General features: G+C 44.7%; 1 protein-coding gene across 1 annotated transcript; it reads right to left on the bottom strand.

The window, feature by feature from the left end:
* Nucleotides 1–388: 388 nt before the first annotated feature.
* LOC141176032 (uncharacterized) lies at nucleotides 389–24,543 on the bottom strand. Its single transcript, XM_073660006.1, has 7 exons — nucleotides 24,477–24,543; nucleotides 9,834–9,992; nucleotides 9,528–9,704; nucleotides 9,320–9,443; nucleotides 9,139–9,236; nucleotides 8,850–8,940; nucleotides 389–5,881 (listed from the first exon to the last, which is right to left on the bottom strand). Exons 2-7 carry the CDS (start codon nucleotides 9,924–9,926, stop codon nucleotides 4,944–4,946), a joined length of 1,521 nt encoding a protein of 506 aa, XP_073516107.1. The 5' UTR covers nucleotides 9,927–9,992; nucleotides 24,477–24,543; the 3' UTR covers nucleotides 389–4,943.
* Nucleotides 24,544–24,990: the final 447 nt, after the last annotated feature.

The raw sequence follows: 24,990 nt of genomic DNA, 5'->3' as shown, positions 1-24,990 counted from the left end.
GAAGCAATACCTAGGATAATTAATAGTGTTGAGCGAGTATGTTCTGTCCGAGTATGCTCGGGCCGAGCTCCGTGTATTTACAGCTGCTCGGTGATATGCTTGAATCACTCCCGTGTGCATGATTTGCAACTGTTTGACAGTTTTATTACATGTGAGGAATGTGTAAGAAATAGACATTCCTCCCATGTAATAAAACTGTCAAACAGTCACAAATCATGCACAAGGGACTGATTCAAGCATATCACCGAGCAGCTGTAACTACTCGGTGCTCGCCCGAGCGTACTTGGCGAAAGGGTTAACAGAACATACTCGCTCAACACTAAATTAACCATTGCTTCCATATGAGTATGGATTTCTTGAGAGCGTTCCTTTTAATATAAAATCCCCTTTCCAAGCATAGTGTTATTTATCCTGGATTTTAGTTCTGTTATTGTTGGGGGAGAATTGTCTATCCAATGTAGTGCCAACAACTTTCTGGCTTGGAATAATATTCTTGAGCTACCTACTGCCATATGGGAGTCTGGATCTACGTCTTCTCCCATGAGTCCTAGGATTCGGATTTCAGGTTCCAACTGAAGTTGTATCCCAAATACAGATAGAACAAGAGCGATCGCCACGTTCCATTAGTCGTCAATATTTGCACATTTCCACGTCATATGCATCAAGTGGGCGTCCTTTTGACCACATATAGGAGATGTCATCCATTTGTATTTCAATTTTAAATAAAATACTTGGGGATCTATATACCCTATGAATGAGAAGAATTCAGGACAATCTTTGTAACCCTGACAATGAAAGTTTCGGTGTCAAATCCGGTATTTCCCCCATTGCTCCTCAGATAAGGGACCCACATCCTCCTCCCATTTTGTCTTAACTATCAAAGGATATTTATCCAAATGTAGGGCCAGTAACTGCCTATAAATAAGGGATATTAGAACCTTTTGTATCCATCGATGCAGTAATGGTATCTATTGGGTGATGTCAATCAGTGTGGTGTTTATTCTAGTTGTGTACTATATGCAATATGTATTTGCAGATATTGCTAAAACACCCTATGCGGGAGGTTAAAATCTGCTTTTATTTGTTCAAACATCTTGAATAATCCATCCCTCAAGAGTTGTGACACCAAACATATACCCCTATCCTCCCACTCACTAATATTTTTTTAGTTTATGTAGCTCTGGTAAGTTATAGTTGTGCCATAAAGGAGTATAGTTTGTGTACTTTCCAATTCCCAGAATATTTTTACCCCTATCCCACATCTTATATATTAACTTTAGTGTACAACATTTTAGAGATGTAGGTTGCCATGTAGGCAAGTGACGGCTAATTAAGAAAAGGACTATATGGCTATGCATATTGTGTAAAGGAGAATAATAGGTATAATCCTTTACGTCTGGATGTAATATCCTCCATACATCGCCCGGTTGAGACCAAAGCACAATTAGCAAAGCTTTTGTTTATGTTTTAGATTGATGACACCAGCCCAGGGACTTGTCTAAAGAAGGATCCAAGACAAAATTAAAGTCACCTCCAATGATGATAAGATCCTCCGCAAAATATTTTAGTTTGTTTAAGTAATGACGACATGTCTTAATTTGGTCACAATTAGGGAGATAGAAGTTTTCCAAAGTCAAAATTTTGGAGTAGATGGAGATCTTAACAAACACGAACCTCCTCTCTGTGTCAGACAGTGTTTCTACAATAGTACGCAGCAGTGATCTGTGGCGGCCTATACTCAGCACCTTAGACTTCAAAACTGCATTTTTCTGGGACGCCAAGATGAATAATATCTATTAGTAATCTGAGGTACATTATATGATCGCCTCTAAAGTGTGACTCCTGAAGAAAGAGAAAATGTACGTGCTGTTTATGCCTACGATAAAACACTTGAGCTCCTTTCTCTGGAACATTAAGTCCTCTGACATTTAATGAACAAGTTTTGAGTTGTGCCATATTATATGAAAAAAAGGGGGAATGGAAGAGAGAAAGATTAAGAGAAAAGAGGACGTATAGACGGTAGATAGTAACGTCTACCTCTCAGTGTCTAAGAAGTATAGATTATGAATATATCAAAACAGTAGGAAATTGCGAAACAAGCAGATCCCAATGCAAGTCCCTAACTGGGGGTTGTCTTTACAGGCGGAAGTCAAACTTTCAGTTCTAGGATTCCTATTAGGTGGAACCATGGAATATAAAGCAAGTAAAGTAATACAGCCTGATATTACAGTAGTATCATGTGAATTCAACTTATATGCCGGTCTTAGATCTTATATGAACTTAGACATTCTATAGAGTGGAAGAGTGGCACCTAATGCTCTATTTAGATATATCTAATTATATGCTTAAAGAAATAAGTAAGCATCTGCAAACTGTCTCTCATCAGGGAAGACAAGATTCATTTCAGGAGCTCATATGATTGGCAGGTTCCTTTTCCATCTGGTTGCATCACCATCAAGTTCCTGATCCATTGAACGCCTTCTGTGACGTGCTGGAACTCTCTGTGGCAATGGTGGAGCAGGTGGCCAGTCAGATATATGGAATGTCCAGGGCATCACAAATAGGTCTCATGTTGCTTGGATCTTTGAAAATATACAGGTGGAATGGGTACCCCCAGGAGTACATCAGGCCATTTTTCCGGATGGCATCAAGTAGTGGTTTCAGTACCCTTCTTTAAGCAAGTGTCATTCAGGATAGATACAGTACAGACCAAAAGTTTGGATACACCTTCTCATTTAAAGATTTTTCTGTATTTTCATGACTATGAAAATTGTACATTCACACTGAAGGCATCAAAAGTATGAATTACCACATGTGGAATTATATACTTAACAAAAAAGTGTGAAACAACTGAAAATATGTCTTATATTCTAGGTTCTTCAAAGTAGCCACCTTTTGCTTTGATGACTGCTTTGCACACTTTTGGCATTCTCTTGATGGGCTTCAAGAAGTAGTCACCGGAAATGGTTTTCACTTCACAGGTGTGCCCTGTCAGGTTTAATAAGTGAGATTTCTTACCTTATAAATGGGGTTGGGACCATCAGTTGTGTTGTGCAGAAGTCAGGTGGATACACAGCTGATAGTCCTACTGAATAGACTGTTAGCTGCTTTTTTCTTGCCTTAATCACTTGTGCATTGATGCTTTCAGGTACACCCCTTATCCAGATATTATTGTGATTTTCTTGATCATCAACCATATTAATCAGATGGTTTATTTACTGCCTGTGAAGATCCAGTGTTAGTTTCTGAGCATTATGATGGCCTCTAACTTGGACGACATTATCCTCTAATCTCTGTAACTTGTCAGTAAGCTGTGACAGGATAGAAGTGAGGGGACGTATTTCAGTATTGTATGTGGTCTCCAGCCTCTGAATATATTGCTCCATATCTTCTTTAGTAGGGATAGACGCAATCTGATATACAAATGCAAATTATATAAAAATGCAAAGTACTACGTCTTGGCAATAAAAATGAAAAAAGCATATACAGAATGGGAGGTATAGAGCTAAGCAACAGTACATGTGAAAAAGACTTAGGTATACTAATAGATCATAGACTGAACATGAGTCAACAGTGTGATGCAGCAGCAAAAAAGGCAAATACAATTCTGGGATGTATTAACAGAAGCATACAGTCTAGATCACGTGAAGTCATTATCGCACTTTACTCCTCTTTGGTCAGACCTCATCTGGAATACTGCGTCCAATTTTGGGCACCACATTTTAAAAAAGACATTGACAAACTGGAGCAAGTTCAGAGAAGAGTGACCAGAATGGTGACCGGTCTGCAAACCATGTCCTATGAGGAACGGTTATAGCATTTGGGAATGTTTAGCTTGTAAAATATAAGACTGAGAGGAGACTTAATAGCTGTCTACAAATATCTCAAGGGCTGTCACATTGTAGAAGGATCATCTTTATTCTCATTTGCACAAGGAAAGACTAGAAGCAATGGGATGAAACTGAATGGAAGGAGACACAGATTAGATATTAGAAAATACTTTTTGACAGTTAGGGTGATTAATGAGTGGAACAGGCTGCCACGAGAGGTGGTGAGTTCTCCTTCAATGGACGTCTTCAAACAGAGGCTGGATAGACATCTGTCTGAGATGATTTAGAGTATCCGGCTTTGAGCAGGGGGTTGGACCAGATGACCCAGGAGGTCCCTTCCAATTCTACCATTCTATGAAATAAGTTATGTTGTTCCCCATATCAGAATAACCTGTGGCTGGGGGGTAAATGTCCCTGTGAAGCAAGCACTGCTCAGTATGTGGGCTTTGGTGAGAGTACAGGGAGATTTGTGGAGCTGTTTTCTTGTGAGGCCTACATTAAGAGAGAAGTTGGCGCAGGACTTACAGGCTGGAGCTGTCTGACATCATGATGGTTAAGACTGCTTCTTTTTCCACGCTGAGGTGAGGCAGTAATAGCTCCGGAGCAGGAAGATAAGACCTTCCATAAGAAACGCTGCATACCTGACATGCTGACAGAGGTGGAGGACCTCAGATTAACCTCTGATCTCGTCTTTCTTTCCCATATCGAAAGTCATGTTTGAGGCTGTAAATTGCTTAGAATTCCCCCAAGAACATGGTCTGAAGAGAGTGCGTTCAGTGTGTGCATTCTCTTGGTGCTATGTCCAGGCCATGTCCTTCCTGTTGATGTATAATACATCTGAAGGTGGCGTTGATTGGCAGCAGGATTGTGTGATGTAACAGCCTTACGGAAACGCAAGTTGTGACACCAATGGAATGGCGCCAGAACAGTAAGTGCGTATGAGTGTTTTTATTTTAACAAGGCCAAACATGAGGAATGAGAAGGAGTTGTCCTAGTAGTGGACAACCCCTTTATGAAGATACAATTTTCGGTAAAAAATGTAAAAGGCTTCTCCCCTGTGTGATTTCTGTGAAGTTTGTTAAGAGTTGATTTCTGTGTAAAACATTTCCCACATTAAGAACATGAAAATGGCTTCTCCCCTGTGTGAGTTCTCTGGTGCTTAACCAAATCTGATTTCCAGCTAAAATATTTCCCACATTCTGAACAGAAAAAAGGCTTCTCCCCTGTGTGAGTTCTCCGGTGATTAACCAAATCTGATTTCTGGATAAAACATTTCCCACATTCTGAACAGGAAAAAGGCTTCTCCCCTGTGTGAGTTCTGTTGTGCTTAACCAAATATGTTTTCCGGCTAAAACATTTTCCACTTTCTAAACAGGAAAAAGGCTTCTCCCATGTGTGAATTCTCTGGTGTATAACCAAATATGTTTTCCGGCTAAAACATTTTCCACATTCTGAACAGGAAAAGGGCTTCTCCCCTGTGTGAATTCTCTTGTGCTTAACCAAACCTGATTTCTGGCTAAAACATTTCCCACATTCTGAACAGCAAAAAGGCTTTTCCCCTGTGTGAGTTCTCTGATATTTGATTAAACTTGATTTGTCTGTAAAACATTTTCCACTTTCTGAACAAGAAAATGGCTTCTCCTCTGTGTGAGTCCTCTGGTGATTAACCAGATTTGATTTCTGGTTAAAAAATTTCCCACACTTGAAACAAAAAAATCTATTCTCTGCTGTGTGAATGCTTTGATGTTTAAGAAAAGACGTTTCAAGGGAAAAACTATTTCCATATTCTGAACATAAAAATGGCTTCTTTGTTTTAGGAGCAATTTTTTTTTTAATGCTCATTTTGTGACTTTGATTTTCCTTAGTAGTCGGTAATGAATCAGAAGACAGGACCTGTTTCAAATGATCAGATGACAGATCTTTGCTGTGAAGGGATGATGGTATATCTGGAGTAATGGCATTCACTTCAATTGTATCTTGTGGGATCTCAAGATCATCTGATTTAAAAACTGAAGATGTCAGCTGTCCCTCTGATCTCCTGGTACAGTCATCTGCCAAAGAATAAAGCCAATTATTATTCATGAATAACATATCCTTAAAATTTATATTGTTTAATATTTCTAATTAAACTCTACGTAAAAATGTACTTTATGTAAAAGTATCATTATTTGCCAAGAAAACATCACAGACAAAAATCAGCCTTACCAACACCAAATCAGATAAATGCATTAGCATTTTAGTGTTGGTTGGGTGTACTGGGGTGTCTGTCCATGTGGGGTGCACTTATATAGTGCTGGGCAGCCTTCCTGATCTAATAGTATGGGCATCATCAATAGGCTACGCCAGACACTGTGCATCACACCTACCTGTGTGACTGGCGTCCTATGCAAGCTTCATCTGTGCGCATCTTTAATACTAGGCAACCACCCCCTCCATGAATTGGTAGGTTTGTGAGTGGTTGCTCCATAAGTATTTTGCACCTGCGCTGCCCTCACCTTTATCATGGGGGTCTGTGGCATCCTGCTAGTGTATTTGTTATATGATTTGGTGTTAGTAAGGCAGTATATTTTTCTGTGATTTTTTAAATTTTGCCCTATGTTAGCCGTCATTATTCACCAAGACAATAACAGTTCACAGTCTAATAGAAAACCTCATAGGATGAACCAGTAGAGCGTGGTGTCCAACTGTTCATTCTGCCTCCCAAATATGGAATAAAAAGCCACCGAACAATGTTATGTAGGCGAAAATAATACCAAGAAAAACTTCTACTCATCTCACAAAAAACAAGTCCCCACTCAGGTCCATCATCTGTCAATGGAAAACCAGAGGTTTCCACATTATTAGTGGCTCAAAGGCTCTTGAGAATCAACATGGCTTCCATAAACCAATCCAGCAATATCCGCTCTCCCAAAGTAAGATCTCCCCCTCGCTTCTGAGCCTTGCAGTGTGCCCAAACCACATTTAGCCTCCATGTATCTGACATTACTATAGTGAGAAGAACCCACTTAATTGATGGTGTGTGTCTCCTGGAGCACAATCTGGGTACAATGTGTTGGGTAATGAAATTATATATTTGTAATTTTCACTCTCCAACATCGTCTGCGTGCTAATTTCTGGAAAGTGCCTGAGGAGTCAAAATAGTCACAACTCCTATAGATTATTTCACGGAGGGTTATAATTTCCAAAATGGAGTCACTTTATGGGGATTTCTACTGCTCTGGTTTTCTGCAATTTGGTCACATGGTGGGTCCCATCTCCTCTGGGATCTGCTCCTGTGACGTCTGCTTCTCTCACCAGGAGCCTTATTCATCCTGCAGGAGGTGCTGGTGATGGAGGAGACGTTAGAACCAGAAGCTCTGGGCGGCGCAGGCTCTGTCCATACAATAAGATTAGGTAGCCTGGGACCTGTAGTACTATCCAGTCTGGCAGTATGGGTGTATGTGCTGTCCAGCTGGAGTAATCTGCTCCCTGCTTCAGCCAACTGGAAAGCACCGCACCCTACTAAAGCTGGAAGCATATTGCCGGAAGCTGCCAGATACAGCCTTGTTCTCCTCTGGCTCAGTCCTCTGTGCTCAGCTAACAGCTTTTCTCTGACCTCCATGTTCTGACCCGGCTATCTGACTATTCTTCTTGCCATCTCACACCACAGAACATTAGGTAACACTGTGGCCCAAGCTTAGGGGGTCTCTGTCTAAGTCCAAACACATGTAGAGGGGTTAAAGGATGATGAGCAAGGCAAACCCAGGGATCTGGAAAATGGAGTAGATAGTGCCAAGCCTGTTTGTGGTAGCCATCTTTTGAGCTGCCAGGTGACAACGAACAGTGTCCCCAATACATTGTGTCTGCACACTATCCCAGCAAGATCTGCATTCAAATAGCTAAATGGCGCTCCTTCCCTTCTTAACCTGCCATGTGCCCAGATAGTAGGATACAACCATATATAAGGTATTGTCGGATTCAAGAGAAGTTAGAAAATAATTTGTAAGGTCCATCTGTTTCTTATTATCCTTTGTGAAGAATTCAAAAGTTATCACCATATAATGTGACACATGTCAGATTTAAAAAATGGGCCCAGATAGGAACACAAAACTGGCTGCAGGAAGGGGTTAAATCAGAGTATTTGGGGCACTAAGTACTATAGTCAAAAACTGTGACTATAGACAATAACACATCTACTGAAATAACCAATCTCAACAGTCTCCATCAGTAAGTAGTGAGTAACTAGCGGTGAAACCTCTCTGGGGTAATTAGAGTATGTGGCTCGGTGGCTCTTGGCAATCTAAACTATCATAAGGGACAATATTTTCTGTCAGATGAGTTTCAAGAAGAAATATTAGACGTTCAAAGAGAACTTTTTATAATAGTGCAGAGATGAGGCGTCTTAAATTTAGCTTAGAGATATATCATGGCGCAGGTGTAATGTTTTTTTTGTTTAGTTTATCACAATCTGGTTTGAAGTTAGTCGGTTTTAAAAGAAATTGAAAAGTCAGGATAAAGGGAAACTCTGCTGTTATTGTACAGAAATTCACACTTGGCCCTCACTGCACATTTAATGTTGTAGATCATAAATGTGAAGTTTGGCCAGAAAGACTGGACCTGGTCTTGTAGGGACCATATGAGCACATTCAGCAGCACAGAAGGGAAAGAAGGTAGATTCATCCAATAAGATATCAGGGTTCTAGGAAGCCAACACCACCATTACCCTCCGCTTTCTCTTACAGGCCCATCATAATATTTTTTTCAAGTGATTTTCTGGCTTTGTGGTTTACAGATCTGGGCAGGTAATGTCTCCTAATCACAGTGAGTAGGTGGATCCTCCAGGTTGTAAGTTCTATGGAAAAGGGCTTTCAATGCCCAAAATCATTTGAACAGTTTTGGGTGGAAGAGAATGTTGTGGTCTAGAGGCAAAATGGTGATTACACGATTGTGATACGGCCGGACTACACCACCGATAAAGCAGCCACAGCCGGTGACTGAGAAGAATCTGTGACTTCTCTGCATTTAGTAGTCACTACTCACCTGGGTAGTCATATGTAGGAATCTCCTCTTTACACTGTTCATCACCCCTTACATATGTCTCTGTAGTATTAATATGGGTCAGATCTTCACCCTGAAACAAATATTGTAAAAGTCACAGACAGATGGAGAAGTCTCATCTATGATCAGCTCTAATCCTGCCATCTCCACCGTTCTCATAACACAAGTATAAAACACATAATACTGGTGGATAAAACAAGACTGAACACAAGACCTTCACAGTCATCTACACATCATAGGGGTGATCTCATGGCACCTTCTCTCCATCTACCTGATGATCCTGAGGAACATTGGGATCTTCTTGTTTACAGTCCTGTGGAAGAAGAGGACGGGGACATCTGTCTGGTGTTGTCCTCTTATTGGATAGATCTGGAAGAAACACATACAGGGACTGAATTCATTCTTTACATACAGATAATTATAGGCAGTGTGTATTAAGTCCTGTCTATTACCTGGTGATGTGAGGGGCTGGGGAACCTCCATCGTGACGTCTTTGTACAAATCTTTGTGTCCTTCTAAGTACTCCCACTCCTCCATGGAGAAATAGACAGCGACATCCTGACATCTTATAGGAACCTGACACATACAATGATACAGTCATCCCCCCCGATCCTTTCATAGCATTACTGTATAATGTCCCAGCATTCCCAGCACTGTCACCTCTCCAGTCAACAGCTCAATCATCTTGTAGGTGAGTTCTACGATCTTCTGGTCATTGATGTCCTCATGTATAAAGGGGTGAGATTGAGGCCCTGTGATTGAGCTCAGGGGTCTTTCCCATCCCTCAGACACATGGACCTGACAGCGCTCACTAGAAGTCTTCACTAATATGTAATCCTGGTTATGGAAAGACATATAAATAAATCTCACTACAGACATTTCCAGAGTCCTCACCTCTCCAGTTCTGTCCATCTGTTATTCCCATAGATAAGAATGATGCAATGTGACATCATCAGAATCTCTCACCTCTCCAGTAAGACGGAAGAGGATCTCTAGGGTGAGGTTTAATATCCTCTCTGCCATCTTGTCTCTATCCATATCCATCTTTGATGGGTCCATAAGGAAAATTCTCTTAAATAGAAGATCTTCACTGAGAGGATCTGATATTGTGTAATAATACAATTACTGGAGATAATAAGGAGAAACATATGAGGAGATATATTATTTTACAGTATTTAGTTTTCTGCTTTACATCTAGTAATAAAACCTATATATTTTAGTCCACAGACAACAAGCAGTTTCTTCCTTGGAGTCTGTAGCTGAAGACGTTTCTCAAAGACTCATCTTCCATAAAGCTAATGCTCGTCTCATTTACCGACACTGCAATTGGAATTAGCAATACTGAAGGAGATATTCATTACACGTGACATGAGAAATAACTACTTCATGAGGAGGATGACGACATCTTCATCTTCTACTACAGCTCTACAAACATATTTAGCCAGAGTTCTTCACTGACTACATCTCCACCGGCCGTCTACATGAATGTTTCCCGTCTTCCCCGGACTGTAATCTTCTATCACGTTAGATCTCATGTCTGATTCACACACAGAAGTTTGATACATGGTAAGGTTTTTAATATTAAACAGAATAGGACTATCCCGAATGGGTTCATCTTGCCATGGTGGGATAGCTTTCATGCTATTTTTGATCAAAAACAGTGTTACTAGGAACCCGATTTTATTTAAATGCACTTTTCCTTTTTATTTATTTACAGCAGGGTTTATGATCATTTTTCTTCTTATAGGTTTTTTTCTGATTTATGGCCATAGTAAACATGCATTTATGTGCTGCATGGATACCAACTTAAACCAAGCTCAAATTCTGTGTTTTTTTCACGGGCACCATAGTGGCCCTGTGGGCTGCTGCTATGGATGATACACCCCTAACTATCCAACTATCATATGGTAAAAATCTCATAGGTCCAATATTTATTAGTATCTGCACGAAGAATGGGGCTAAGTGAGTATTTATTAAAGGGAATCCACTCCCCAAGGCCAGCAAGCATCAGAATCTTCACTGAATAAAAAGTCATTTCTCAGCAAACAGACCTCTAATATGAGGCATAAAGGTATGTATAGATTCACATTTACATCACCTGTATGCCAATATTAGAGGTCAGATAAGTCCCAGGGGGTGATAGATTCCCTTTCATCAGCCATGGGGTAATCATAAAACCAGATATGTATCAAGGTATTTTAAGGTGGTTAATGGTTGCGTAGTCAATGGGAGGCATGTGTCACAGAGATGGCTGGTCTCTGTGATGTAACCCGGAGTGTTTCTCTAGGGCACATAAGCTCCAAGAGGATCGTTTGGTGCACCTGGGAGCCGGGTTACGGGTAGCTAGGAGAGAATGGGTGAGTCCAGCTACCCACATACCTCACCTCTGGGTGTGGTTAACAGCCTATAAAATGGAGGCAGTTGTTTAGCACATGGTCTGTGTGTTTGGAGGGAGAAGGCCTCCTGTGTATGTTTGTCTTCAGACCAAGCCAGGACACTGGACGCTACCCCAGCTTGTGTGCCACACAAGCCTGACTGAGCAGAGACATGCTAAGGACATTTACTTTGTTTGCCTGATCTAAAGGCTATTTGCTTTTCTGTCTGGATTCTGGGTTTATGAAGCAATAAACCCACATAAACTTTTAAAGGAACATGCTTCCTGTTTTCCTCCCATCACACCCAAGTGAGTAAAACCTCCACAATTAGTGTTAGACTTGCGGGCAGCGTTCCCAGCAGAGACGTGTGACTGCTACAGGATGGACTGCATGCCCTGGGTGAAGTCTGTCGCAAGCCAGCAAGCATCGCCAGACAAAATGGAGGACCTGCTGAAACACCTGGTCCAATCGCAGCAGCATCAACAGGAGACCAACAGGCTGTAGTTACAGAAGATCCAGAAGCACTAGCAGAAACAACGTCAGCAGACGCAGCTTCTGGCAACCGCCATCCAGGACAGGATGAGCGCTCCAACCCCAGGTCCGACTGATGACTCCCATGTCCGGAAGGCGGTATGACGGGCTTTGCAGAAAATGACCCTGGGGGAAGACGTCGAGACCTTCCTGATGGTGTTTCAAAGGGTCACCGAGAGGGAGGAATTTCCGCAAGAGCAGTGGGCAGAGGTACCGTCGCCATACTTGACTTGGAGAGCCCCAGAAGTATGCGTAGTAGGCGTACTATGATTTAGCTTTGCAGGATGCCCTATTTAGCTTTGCATAGTACGCCCTATTTAGCTTTGCATAGTACGCCCAAAAGGAACACTATGATTTAGCTTTGCAGGATGCCAAAGAGTATGGCAAGCTAAAATGTGAGATTCTCGCATGCTTGGGGTTGACAATGACTATCAGGGCACAGCGGGTTCTTATCACTGGAACAAACCACCTCCGCCCCAAATGTTTGACCTGCTGCACCTGGTCCAGAAGTGGCTGCAGCCAGAGTCCTCAATGCCTGCGCAGATGGTAAAGTGGGTGGTGATGGACCGGTTTGTGTACTCCCTGCTGAGGCCCATACAGCCTTGGGTTGCCCAGGGTGATCCCCGGAATGCGGATGAACTGGTCGGACTGATCGAGAGATACCAGGGGGTTGAAGGTTCCTTGGGAAGGCAGCTCACTACATACTGGAGTTCCCAACAGGGGGTGGAGGCCCAAAAAGTGGTGGGACTTCCAAGGTCCAAATGGACGAGGGAGGTGGTGCCCAAGGTCCATACAGGTGATGTTGTTTGCTGGAGGTGCCACGGCCCAGGCCATATAGCCGCCCGTTGTCCCCTGACCCTTGAGCCGATGGACTGCAGCATAGGACAACGTTGTTCATATTATGCTTATCCGGCCTGCAGTGTGAACTGTCCACCCAGCGAGGAGCCACAAGCATGTCACGTGAAGGTGAACAGATGGGAGGTAACGGCACTGCTAGACTCGGGGAGCCTGGTGACCCTTATGAGGGCCACCCTTCCTTTCCAAATTATCCCGGGGAAAAAAGTCGGCGTTCAGTGCATTCATGGTAATGCTAAAGACTACCCTACGGGCCAGAGTGGACATTGAAATGGCCCACAGTACAGAGTCTCACGAGGTCGGCGTCGTTCAGGATTTGTTGCACCCTATTAATATAGGCTGGGACTTTTGCTTGTTTTGGGATCTGTGGGGGAAGGGTTCTGGGTTCGCTGGTTCAGATAAGAAAAAAATTAACCCTAATGAGGTATCACCACACCCAGAGTCAGACAGGTTTCCTTTTTGGGTCCTTGTGGGGATGAGGAGGTAGTGCTCCCTGAGTCTGCCATTCCAGAGTTAGGGGTGACTAGCGAGAATTTTGGGTCTGCCCAACAAAGGGACCTAACTCTGAAGGAAGCCTTTAATAATGTCACTATTATAAATGGGGTTACACAGGAGCCGGGGGCTGACACAAGGTTTCCCCATTTTATGATGAGTAAGGAGTTGTACCGGGTCAAGAAAGTGAGGGAGGAGAGTGTGGAGCAGTTAATAGTGCCGGGCCCCTTTAGACGGAAGGTGTTGGACATGGCCCATTCACATGTCTTGGGGGGACATCTGGGAGTGGAAAAAACGCAGGAACAGATCGTGCAAAGGTTCTATTGGTGAACATTGGACATAATTTAAAAAAACATCACAGTAAAAGATAATACCTTACCAACACCAGGTCAGATTGCCAATGCACTGCAGGATGCAGCAAGCCTACATGATAAAGGCAGGGCCAGCACATGTGCAAAATACTGAAGCAGACAGCCACTCACTAACCTACCAAATTCATGGAGTGGGTGGCTGTGTAGTATTATACATGCACACCGATGGATTCTGCATAGGGCGGGTGGCAGTCACACAGATATGTGTGAAGCACAGTGCAAAAAAATGTGCAAAAAAGATGAAGAGTAGTGTATAAGATAAATACACCACATGATAAATACCCCACCAGGCCTCTTCAGTGTTGGCTGGGTGAATTGGGGCATATGGCTTGTGGGCTTGCAAGTATATAGTGCTTGGCAGACCATCTGATCTAATATTATGGGCGTCATCAATAGGCTGCAAGCCAGACAATGTGCATCACACATATCTGTGTGACTGGCGCCCTATGCAGACTCCATTGGAGGGCATGTATAATACTACACAGCCACTCCCTCCATGAAATGGTAGGTTAGTGAGTGGCTGTCTGCATCAGTATTTTGCACATGTGCTGGCCCCGCCTTTATCATGGAGGCTTGCTGCATCCTGCAGTGCATTGGTAATCTGACCTGGTGTTAGTAAGGCATTATCTTGTAGGCTATGTGCCCACGTTGCAGCAATGCTCTGGATTTTTTACTGAGCGTTTCTGCATCTCCCTGGCAGAAAAAATGCATGCGGATTGTACGGAAGTGAAGCGTTCTTCACATGCATTTCCGCGTGCGGGTTGTCAAGCGCTTTCCAAGCGATTTTAGCATCACTTGGAAAGTGCTTGACAACTTGGTCACACTATATAAATCCATGCAACCGGCATGGATTTATATAGGGTGACCGAAAGAATGGTAAAAAATAAAAAATAAATATATACTTACCTTCTGATGGCCCCCGGTGTCTTTATCCGATGCGTCCTGGCTTGCCGGCAGCTCGCGGTAGACTAAAGGACCTGCCGACGTCAGCGGTCGCGTGACCCGTCACATGACTAATTGAAGTCATGGCAGGTCCTTTTCAGACCATCGCGAGCTGCCGGCAAGCTGAGACGCATCGCTAAGGACACCGGGGGCCATCAGAAGGTAATTATATTTTTTATTTTATTCTTTTTTTTACAGGTTCTATGGTACCCGGGTCTGGAGGAGAGTCTCCTCTTCTCCAAACCCGGGTACCATCCGCACATTGAAACGCATGGATTCCGCATCTGCAGATGCAATGATGCGGATTCCATGCGTTCCAATGCAAGTCAATGGCGGCGAAAACGCCGCGATAACGCTAAATAATTGGTAGTGCTGCGGATTTTTCCGCAATGATAATCCTAAGCGGAAATTTCTGCAGCATGTGCACAGCACATGGGATTATCATTGGGGAACATGGCAGACCTTCTACCAAGCGTTTTTTAAGCGTTTCTGCAGTGGAATTGCCGCTGCGGAAATGCTTAAAAAACGGATAGTGGGCATACAGCCTTACTGTGATGTTTTTTGAAATTATGTCCAATGTTCACCATTATTAATGTTTAGTGTTAGGACTCGCAAGTATGAGGACCCTTGACGTTTGGGTTGCGAGCTTGTGTATTTTGGCCAAAATATCGACCAATACCACCAAATGTGGTGTATTTATCTTCTACACTATTTTTCATCTTTTTTGCAGGATGCGGCCAGGCCTCTTTACTGTTGGCTGGATGAATTGGGGCGTCTATCTTGTGGGGGTGCATGTATATAGTGCTGGGCCCGCCTGATAATAGTATGGGCGTCAACAACAAGCTGCAAGCTAGAAACTGTGCATCGCACATATCTGTGTGACTGGCGCCCTATGCAGACTCCATCGGTGTGCATGTATAATACTACACAGCCACCCCCTCCATGAATTGGTAGGTTAGTGAGTGGCTGTCTGCATCAGTATTTTGCACATGTGCTGGCCCCGCCTTTATCATGGAGGCTTGCTGCATCTGGTGTTGGTAAGGCATTATCATTTACAAAGGTTCTATTGGCCCGGATGTCACCGGGAAATATTTAAGTATTGCAGGTCTTGCACTACGTGCCAGTTAACCGCCCCCACCTCTCACTTTTGAAGTCCACTCGTGCCATTGCCCATTATTGAAGTGCCGTTCGAGAGAATTGCTATGGACTTGGTCAGTCCCCTGGTTGAATCTGCTCGTGGGCATCAATTTATATTGGTTATCCTGGACTATGCCACACGCTATCCTGAAGTGATTCCACTGAGAAACTCCTCCGCAAAGAATATATCCCGTGAGTTGGTCCACGTTTTTTCCCCAACAGGCTTACCAAAGGGAGATACTCACCGACCAGGAAATTCCCTCTATGAGTAAGGTGATGAGGGAGTTATGCAAAGCCCTCCAAATCTCCCAACTGAGGACTTCAGTATACCATCCTCAGACAGATAGCCTAGTCGAAAGGTTTAACAAGACTCTGAAGGAGTATACTGAGGAAGGACATAGAAAGGGACAGTAGAGACTGGGACTGTCTCCTACCGTATCTGTTGTTCTCCAACCGAAAGGTTTCACAGGCCTCATTTGCGGGGTCTTCTGGATGTCACAAAGGAAATATGGGAAGCCGAATTCACGCCCCACAGGAGCGTCATCAAGCACATTGCTCTGATGCAGGAGAGGATTGTGAAGGTGATGCCCATCGTAAAACAACATCTCCTCCAGGCACAAGAAGCTTATGCCAGAGTCTACAACCGGTCAGCCAGAGTGAGGCAATTCAATCCGGGAGACCGGCGTCCTCATGCTAATTCCTACGGTGGAAAGTAAGTTCTTGGCCAAGTGGCAAGGGCAAAATAAGATGGTGGAAAAAGTGGGTGAAGTGAACTACAAGGTTCATCAACCGGGACGACGTAAGCCGTACCAGATATACCACATCAACCCGTGGCAAGACAGAGAGGCTGTGGAAGCTCCATGCTTGCTGGGCAAGCTAGAAGGTGACGTTGGAGGAGTCGCAACAGCAGAAACGCTAACGAAGGCCAAGAAACAGCAGTGTTGGGAGTTGATGCAGAAGAACAGGGATGTGTTCTCAGAATTGTCGGGCTGCTCAAGGGTCACAGAACACAAGGTTCTGACGGAGCCACATGTGCGGGTGAACTTGAAGCCCTATCTGATACCTGAGGCCCGACGAGTTAATATCCAAAGAGGTAGCTTGTATGCTGAAGCTCAGCGTCACTGAAGAATCCAAGAGCAGTTGGTCAAGCCTGATCGTCTTGGTCCCAAATCCCAATGGTGAGTGGAGATTCTGCAATGACTATCGGAAGTTGAATGAGGTTTCCAAATTTGATGCATATCCAATGCCACGCGTAGTCGAGCTGATCAAGAGGCTTGGGCCAGCAAGGCACCTAACCACCTTGGATCTGACTAAGGGATATTGGCAGATCCCCATGGCACAGGTAGCCAAAGAGAAGACTGCGTTTTCTACGCCGGACGGATGCTTCCAGTATGTCCGGATGCAGTTTGGACTGCAGGGGGCCCCTGCAAAATTGCATCCCATAAGAAATATGCCACAACATACCTGGACAATACTATCTTCAGTCCAGACTGGGAGAGTCATCTGGAAAAGATTCAGGCTGTGTTTGATGCTCTGAGGAAGGTGGGGTTTTCAATAAACTCGAAGAAATGTGGCATGGGGAAATAAGAAGCCAAGTACTTCGGATATGTAGTGGGTAGAGTCGAGATAAAACCCCAAAATACTAAAGTAGAAGCAATCCAAAATTGGCTGAGACCGGTGTCGAAAAAGCAAGTCAGAGCCTTCCTGGGAATCGTGGGACACTACAGGAAATTCATCCCAAACTTCGCCATGATGGCCGCACCCCTGACTGACCTCCTTAAAGGGACAAAATCAGCCAAGGCCAAGTGGACTGCAGAGGCGGAGACGTCCTTTCAAAAGATGAAACTGGCTCTGTGTAGGCAACCGGTCATGGTTGCCCTGGACTTCAAGAAAGAGTTTATACTCCAGACAGATGCCTCAGATGTCGGGTTAGCAGCAGTCTTTTCCAAGGAGATACACGGGGAGGAGCACCCTGTCCTCTACCTGAGTAGAAAGCTGTCCTCCTGCGAGAAAAATTATTCGGTCATAGAGAAGGAACGCTTGGCTATAAAGTGTGCGGTGGACACCTTACCGTACTATCTGTTAGGTCGAAAATTTAGATTATTATCCGACTATGCTCCACTCAGATGGATGAGGGAAAAAAGTGAAAAAATGCCAGAGTCACCCTCAGGTTTTTAGCCCTACAGGACTCCTACTTCCCTGTAGAACATAGAGCAGGGAAGCTACATGGTAATGCCGATGCTCTCTCGAGAATCCCCTGTCTGGTAGTAAAAGGTGTCAAGCCCACAGCTTTTGGCAGAGGGGGAGGTATGTAAGGTGGCTAATGGTCGAATAGTCGATGGGAGGTATGTGTCACAGAGATGGCTGGTCTCTGTGATGTAACCCGGAGTGTTTCTCTAGGGCACATAAGCACTAAGAGGATCGTTTGGTACACCTGGGAGCCGGGTTACGGGTAGCTAGGAGAGAATGTGCGGGTCCAGCTACCCACATACCTCACCTCTGGGTGTGGTTAACAGCCTATAAAATGAAGGCTTTTGTTTGGACCATGGTCTGTGTGTTTGGAGCTAGAAGGCCTACTGTGTATGTTTGTCTTCAGACCAAGCCAGGACACTGGACGCTACCCCAGCTTGTGTGCCACACAGGCCTGGCTGAGCAGAGACCTGCTAAGGACATTTACTTTGTTTGCCTGATCTAAAGGCTATTTGCTTTTCTGTTTGGCTTCTGGGTTTATGAAGTAATAAACCCACATGAAATTTTAAAGGAACATGTCTCCTGTTTTCCTCCCATTGTGCCCCAGTGAGTAAAACCCCTACAATATGTATAAAGGAAAGGGTATGGTACTCAGAAAATGTTTCAATAATCCGCCTCAATGCATTTTCCCAACATGTTCATTAGGAGGCTTGATAGAGGGATGATAATTCATGATGTTCAGCATAGTGTGCCTAATAGCCAGGTGTCCATGTTTAAATATCCCACTTCATCCAAAACCCCTCCCAGACTAGGAGGCTCATTCCCATTCCTAGAGGTGAACTGTCACAGGATATACAGAACAGAGTCTGTCTACAATAATATACTTTGCCTACGCTACTTCTCATGAGCTAGAGGTTCGATAATGACCATCCCCTAGTGTGATTGTCCGGAAGTGACGTGCTTTATGCTGAAACAGCAGATAAACTGATTGCCGCCGCGCCACTCGTACCTGTGACTGCGCATGCCCATAGTTATCATTCCATCTAGGATCACTGTCCACAAATGTGCATGCCCAGATGTCTGCGTTCCACACCGGAGCGCATATGGTATTGGATTGCATTCCACCAACAGAAAAATCCTCTCTCAGAGATCAGTATCATGGGAGACTAAAAACAAGCATTGCACATCCTCCCATCATGCAATCGGCATGTAGATCTACTTTATCACTACAAAATATATGGGAAGGTGGCCCACAGTATACTCCTAAATGGTCATATTTGACCCCTATTGCATAATTAGAGATACACAAGGAACACCACACTTGTTAGTTACTAAATAGTAAAATTGGGATATAACTGATAAGAAATAATTCTGATATAGAAGCTCAGATCTCTTGATGAAGTAAAACAATATGTGAACCTCGTTCACAGGGAACTGAGTAGCAATGGGTAGAGTATAAAATCCTAAAATGTAATCCGGAATGGGTCTGTATTCATACAAAACAGGCATAGGAAATTTGCTCATTCAGTCCCTTAGGGCCTAGTGAATCCAGTCTGGAAATCCACCACTTTCCTTTTTGAGGATACATCTATTGAAATCACCACCTCTCACGTTGGGTTTAACCACCTCAATGATGCAAAAGGAGATGTCTCTTGTTTCACCTCAATGTGCACTGTTCATGTGTCTCACTAATGGGGTGTCCTGATGTCACGCCAGGTGTGAGTGCAACACAGAGAGTCACGCCAGGTGTGAGTGCAACACAGAGGAGAAAAGGAAAGGGAGCCCAGATACTAGGGAAAAGGGGGAAGAGGTGACCTCCTAATCTGGACTAGCATCACCCTGTCTCCCTCTAACGTCCCTATACAGCCTCCGCAGCTGTCGCCCATCACATGCCTCGCCCAACTATCCCTGGCATAAGGCTATAGCTGGGGGTGGAAGGAGATGAGCACTAGTCAACCTCCGCTAGCACTCTAAAGACAAAAGGGGAAGACAACACAGGGGAATTACAACTTCGCTTTAGAAGAAACTCCAACAGGGCACACGGCCTCAAGACTCCAAAGAGGACGTGATGCTGCTTCAGCCAAGTTCCAAGTAGAAATGAGTATACCCGGCGACGCCAACATAGACACACCAGGTATATATACACCCAGACTAAATGGAGGTAGAATCTGGGTCCTAAACACAGCCTCCCATCTAAGCAGCTGTCTGCATTGCCAAAAGTGGAGATCTCCTGCAAACCCCTGCAGGGTGACCGTCTGTCACCTCTGACACACCTGTGACACCCAACCATGGCGTATTTCACCCAAATGCCCCCTCCACACTCCTTAGACTGCCTCTTGGTCGTGCATACATAATCTAGGAGGTAGGTGCATGTGGCCACATATACAAGTCCTGTGGTTTTACAGTTGGAATAATCCCTCTGGAAAAAGGTTTCACCTGTAGAGGAACTCGAGAAAGATTTACATGGTCTCATTCAATTACATGTACAACTTTCTACACATCTAAATAAACCACAGATTCTTCTATCTAGCCATGTCCCCTTGGGTGCAGGGTTTTTTTTAGAAACTATGCACTAAACGGTCCCTAATTGACCAACCCTTTCTGAAAGTTATTGTGGGAGTAGATCACACAGCACCCTCAGGTCCAGGTCGGCCACAAGTACATCCCAGTGTTTTCTGAGGATATTAAAGATATGGTCACTCTGATTGTCACAAGTTCCTATTACTTGTATTATCCCCATATTTTTCTTGGCGTCTTGGTTAGGTATGTAGGAGTCTCTCTCTCCTGTTTTTCTGCAAACAATCGTGCGGAATCCAAAATGTACTGTGGGTACCTTTTTCCCTGAATCAGGTGTTTATGTCTATTGCCTGTATATTAATATCTGTGACATTAGAGCAGTTTCTTCTCAACTGTAAACATTGGCCCTTGGATATTGTTTTTTTTTTTTTTTTTTTTTTTAGTAGGATGCGGTGGTGGCTATCCCACTTTAATAGTTTATGGTAGATGAGTGTCCCTAGGGTCCAAACCAGGGCTGTGGAGTCGGAGTCGGTGCCCATTTTGGTGGAGTCGGTATAAAATGGACCCACTCCGATGCCTAAAATATGTAATAAATTGGATACAGTAGTTCAATGCAGTTTGTGAGGAATATTTTTTCATAAGAATTTGGGAAAGTTATGCAATGTCCTATAAATGTCTTTCCTATTCCTGATCTAAGGGTCTAGACCAGGGGTCTCAAACACGCGGCCCGCGGGCCGCATGCGGCCCCTGAGGCTGCTTTATGCGGCCCGCAGGCACAGACCCCTTGACGATCCCGACCTGGTCCAGGAGGAGCCGCCGACAGCAGCGCTGAATTGCCACACAGAGACTGTTTCCCAGCACTGCATTTCCAATGCCAGCCGCTTGCCAATCAGAGGCCAGCAGCTGATATCTGCGTGTCGGCGCAGCGAGTATGACGTCATTGCCATATGCAGATGTCAGCTGCTGGCCTCTGATTGGCCGGCGGCTGACATTGAAAATGCTGTGCTGGGAGACAGTCTCTGTGCGGCAATGCAGCGCTGCTGTCGGCGGCTCCTCCTGGACCAGGTCGGGATCGTCAAGGGGTCGGACTCTGTGGTGCCTGCGGGCCACATCTGCAGGAAGGACGCCGAGGGAACGGAGGACAGGTGAGAATCATCTTTTTTTTTTTCTATTTTATATGTGTGAAGAACAGCACAGGGGGCACAGAGCCACAACATGGGGACCGGGATGGGGCACAGAGCCACAAGAGGGGACCTGGATGGGGCACATAGCCACAAGAGGGGACCTGGATGGGGCACATAGCCACAAGAGGGGACCTGGATGGGGCACATAGCCACAGGATGGGGACCTGGATGGGGCACATAGCCACAGGATGGGGACCTGAATGGGGCACAGAGCCTCAAGATGTGGACCTGGATGGGGCACATAGCCTCAAGATGTGGACCTGGATGGGGCACATAATGGGGACCTGGATGGGGCACAGAGCCACAAGATGGGGACCAGAGCCACAAGATGGGGACCTGGATGGGGAACATTGCCACAGGATGGGGACCTGGATGGGGCACATAGCCCCAAGATGGGGACCTGGATGAGGCACATTAGTACAAGATGGGCGCCAGGATGGGGAACGTTGCCACAGGATGGGGACCTGGATGGGGCACATTAGTACAAGATGGGGACTTGGATGGGGAACATTACTACAAGATGTTTTCCATTATTACTATATGATGCTAATTGTAAGACAATATTACTGTATGTGGCCAATTGGGGGAAATAAAATTGTAAAAAAAATAAAAAATAAAATAAAGCATGAAAAAATATTGGGCACTAAAAATGCTGTTTTATATGTAAACTAAAGTAAACACAAAAAAGTGCACGTTTATTATCGCCACATCCATAACGACCCAAGCCATAAAAAAATAAACACGGCAAAAATGTTCAAAAGGTGTATACAAAAAAAATGGTATCACTAAAAATGTCACATTGAACAAAGAATGCGGCCCCCCAAATTAAAATTTTTTCCATGTGCGGCCCATATACCCAGCCGAGTTTGAGACCCCTGGTCTAGACTTTTAGCTGAGAAAAATGTGTCCTACTGTAAATTTATCACTTAAACATGAGCCATGTATGAGGGAGTCGGAGTCGTGAAGTCGGAGACGGTGTCATGGAAATTTAGGAGTAGGAGTCAAAGGTTTGGCTTACCGACTCCACAGCCCTGGCTCCCATCCCGTACTTTCTTGATTGGTACATCAAGGAAAGGCAACTGGTAATAATTAAACTCTGATATAAATCTAAGGCCCACTCTATGGATATTGAGTTCCCTGACAAATTGAAGAAATTGTTCACTCGTCCTTGACCAGATGATAAAAATGTTGTCTATATATCTATATCATGCCCCAATATATGGTTACCACCACTTATAATCATCCCTGAGTATTTTGGTTTCCTCCCACCAGCCCAGGAATAGATTAGCAGATGAGGGGGTACAGGGGCTCCCCATCGCAGTACCCCTGAGCTCGGGTAAGTACTTCCTGTCAAAAAGAAAGACGTTATGAGTAAGAATGAATTTTAGAAGATCCTCCATGAAGTCATTATGTCTACTACACTCTATTGATCTCGATTTCAATAAACATCTTACTCCACTGATATCATCCTCATGCGGGATATTACTGTACAAAGCCTCGATATCTAGTAAGGCCTGCTCCCCTACATGCATGTATACATGCTCAAGGGTATACATGTAGAGGAGCAGGCAGAGGGAAAACCTACTCCAGAGGGATTATTCCAACTGTAAAACCTCAGGACGTATTCCAACTGCAGGACCTCAGGCGGTACTGTGGGAGCATTATACTGTGTGAGGGCATCATCCATACTGCATAAGGGGCATAATGGGGGGCATTACACTGTGCATTTACATTTTGCATGCACATCAATTTACGTTTCAGTTCAGACCTCCAGGTTTTTCTTTGCAGTTCAGTATGCTTTGGTGCATATAAATGGGTGTGGCCACCCTTTGTCTGAGCTGAGACGCTCATTCTGCCTCGGGCTTATGCTTACCCTAGGGATCCAGTCTCTCTGCCCTTGTCCATATGTATGTCACTTGACAAATGGTAAGGTTTTTAATATTAGAGTTAGGACTGTCCCATAAGGGTTGTCGTGACGTGGCTGGATAGCTTTTACATTATTTTGATCAAAATTATGTTAACTAAATACCCTTTATTATTTATTATTATTTTTGCACTGTGCGATCTATCCATTTACTTCCAGTTATTTGGGTATTTTTCTTGTTTTTGGTTTCTCTTTGTTTAATGGCCTCGTGTGAACATGCATTTACATTTTGCATGCACATCAATTTACGTTTCAGTTCAGACCTCCAGGTTTTTCCTCGAGAGTATACATGTAGAGGAGCAGGCAGAGGGAAAACCAAATCCAGAGGGATTATTCCAACTGTAAAACCTCAGGACGTATTCCAACTGCAGGACCTCAGGCGGTACTGTGGGAGCATTATACTGTGTGAGGGCATCATCCATACTGCATAAGGGGCATAATGGGGGACATTACACTGTGGGGGGGCATCATACATAATGCATAAGGGGCATAATGGGGGCATTACACTGGGGGCATCATACATACTGCATAAGGGTCATAATGGGGGCATCATAAATCCTGCATAAGGGGCATAATGGGGGCATTACACTGTGTGGGGCATCATACATCCTGCATAATGGGGGCATTACACTGTTTGGGGGCATCATACATCCTGCATAAGGGACATAATGGGGGCATTACACTGTGTGGGGGCATCATACATCTTGCATAAGGGGCATAATGGGGCATTACACTGTGGGGGGCATCATACATCTTGCATAAGGGGCATAATGGGGCATTACACTGTGGGGGGCATCATACATCCTGCATAGGGGGCATAATGGGGGCATTACACTGTGTGGAGGCATCATACATCCTGCATAAGGGGCATAATGGGGGCATTACACTTTGGGGGCAGTAAAGGGGTCCTGTACTATGAGAACAATACGTTTCCTCCCTTCCTGTCTCCATAGTTGGGTCGTATGTATCTATTACAGGAAACAGAACAAAAACCTTATGATTCTTATAAAGGGGCAACACAAGACCCCAAAAGAGTCTCCGTGCTGAAGGGGTTAATGCCCCCTGCGCCCAGTAATGGGGTCTCCACATACCTCCACCTGCAGAGCCGCCACCACATATATGGCTGCTCTGTGCGCACAGGAGCTGTGATGAGGTCACAGGAGGGGAGGAGTCAGGGGTCACATGATCAGGGGCCTCAGTGGATGCAGGACTCTGCTGTGCTGGTTGTCATGGTGCTGGATGAGCTGAAGTTTATGTGTGGGGTCAGGAGGGGTTTACAGTGTGGATGTAGCAGAGCCGCGTGTGTACGAGGCGTACGGAGCAGAGCCGCGTGTGTACGAGGCGTACGGAGCAGAGCCGCGTGTGTACGAGGTGTACGGAGCAGAGCCGCATGTGTACGAGGTGTACAGAGCAGAGACGAGTGTGTACGAGGTGTACGGAGCAGAACCGCGTGTACGAGGCGTACGGAGCAGAGCCGTGTGTGTACGAGGCGTACGGAGCAGAGCCGTGTGTACGAGGTATACGGAGCGGAGCCGCGTGTGTACGAGGTGTACGGAGCGGAGCCGCGCGTGTACGAGGCGTACGGAGCGGAGCCGCGCGTGTACG

This window comes from Phyllobates terribilis, unplaced genomic scaffold (assembly GCF_046119375.1).
Source record: "Phyllobates terribilis strain yellow unplaced genomic scaffold, ASM4611937v1 Scaffold_17__1_contigs__length_24005725, whole genome shotgun sequence".
In the NCBI taxonomy this organism is placed as follows: Eukaryota; Metazoa; Chordata; class Amphibia; order Anura; family Dendrobatidae; genus Phyllobates; species Phyllobates terribilis.
The sequence above is the reverse complement of the archived record's forward strand: the minus strand, read 5'-3'. Positions and strand labels throughout refer to the sequence as shown.

Excerpts from the sequence above, each read along its gene's own strand:
- LOC141176032 (XM_073660006.1), bottom strand. The coding sequence starts at position 9,926 with ATGGACCCATCAAAGATGGATATGGATAGAGACAAGATGGCAGAGAGG. Across the intron at positions 9,237-9,319 it reads CCAGCCCCTCACATCACCAG|ATCTATCCAATAAGAGGACA; the intron begins GTAATAGACAGG and ends TGTTTCTTCCAG. Across the intron at positions 8,941-9,138 it reads ATGTTCCTCAGGATCATCAG|GGTGAAGATCTGACCCATAT; the intron begins GTAGATGGAGAG and ends TATTTGTTTCAG.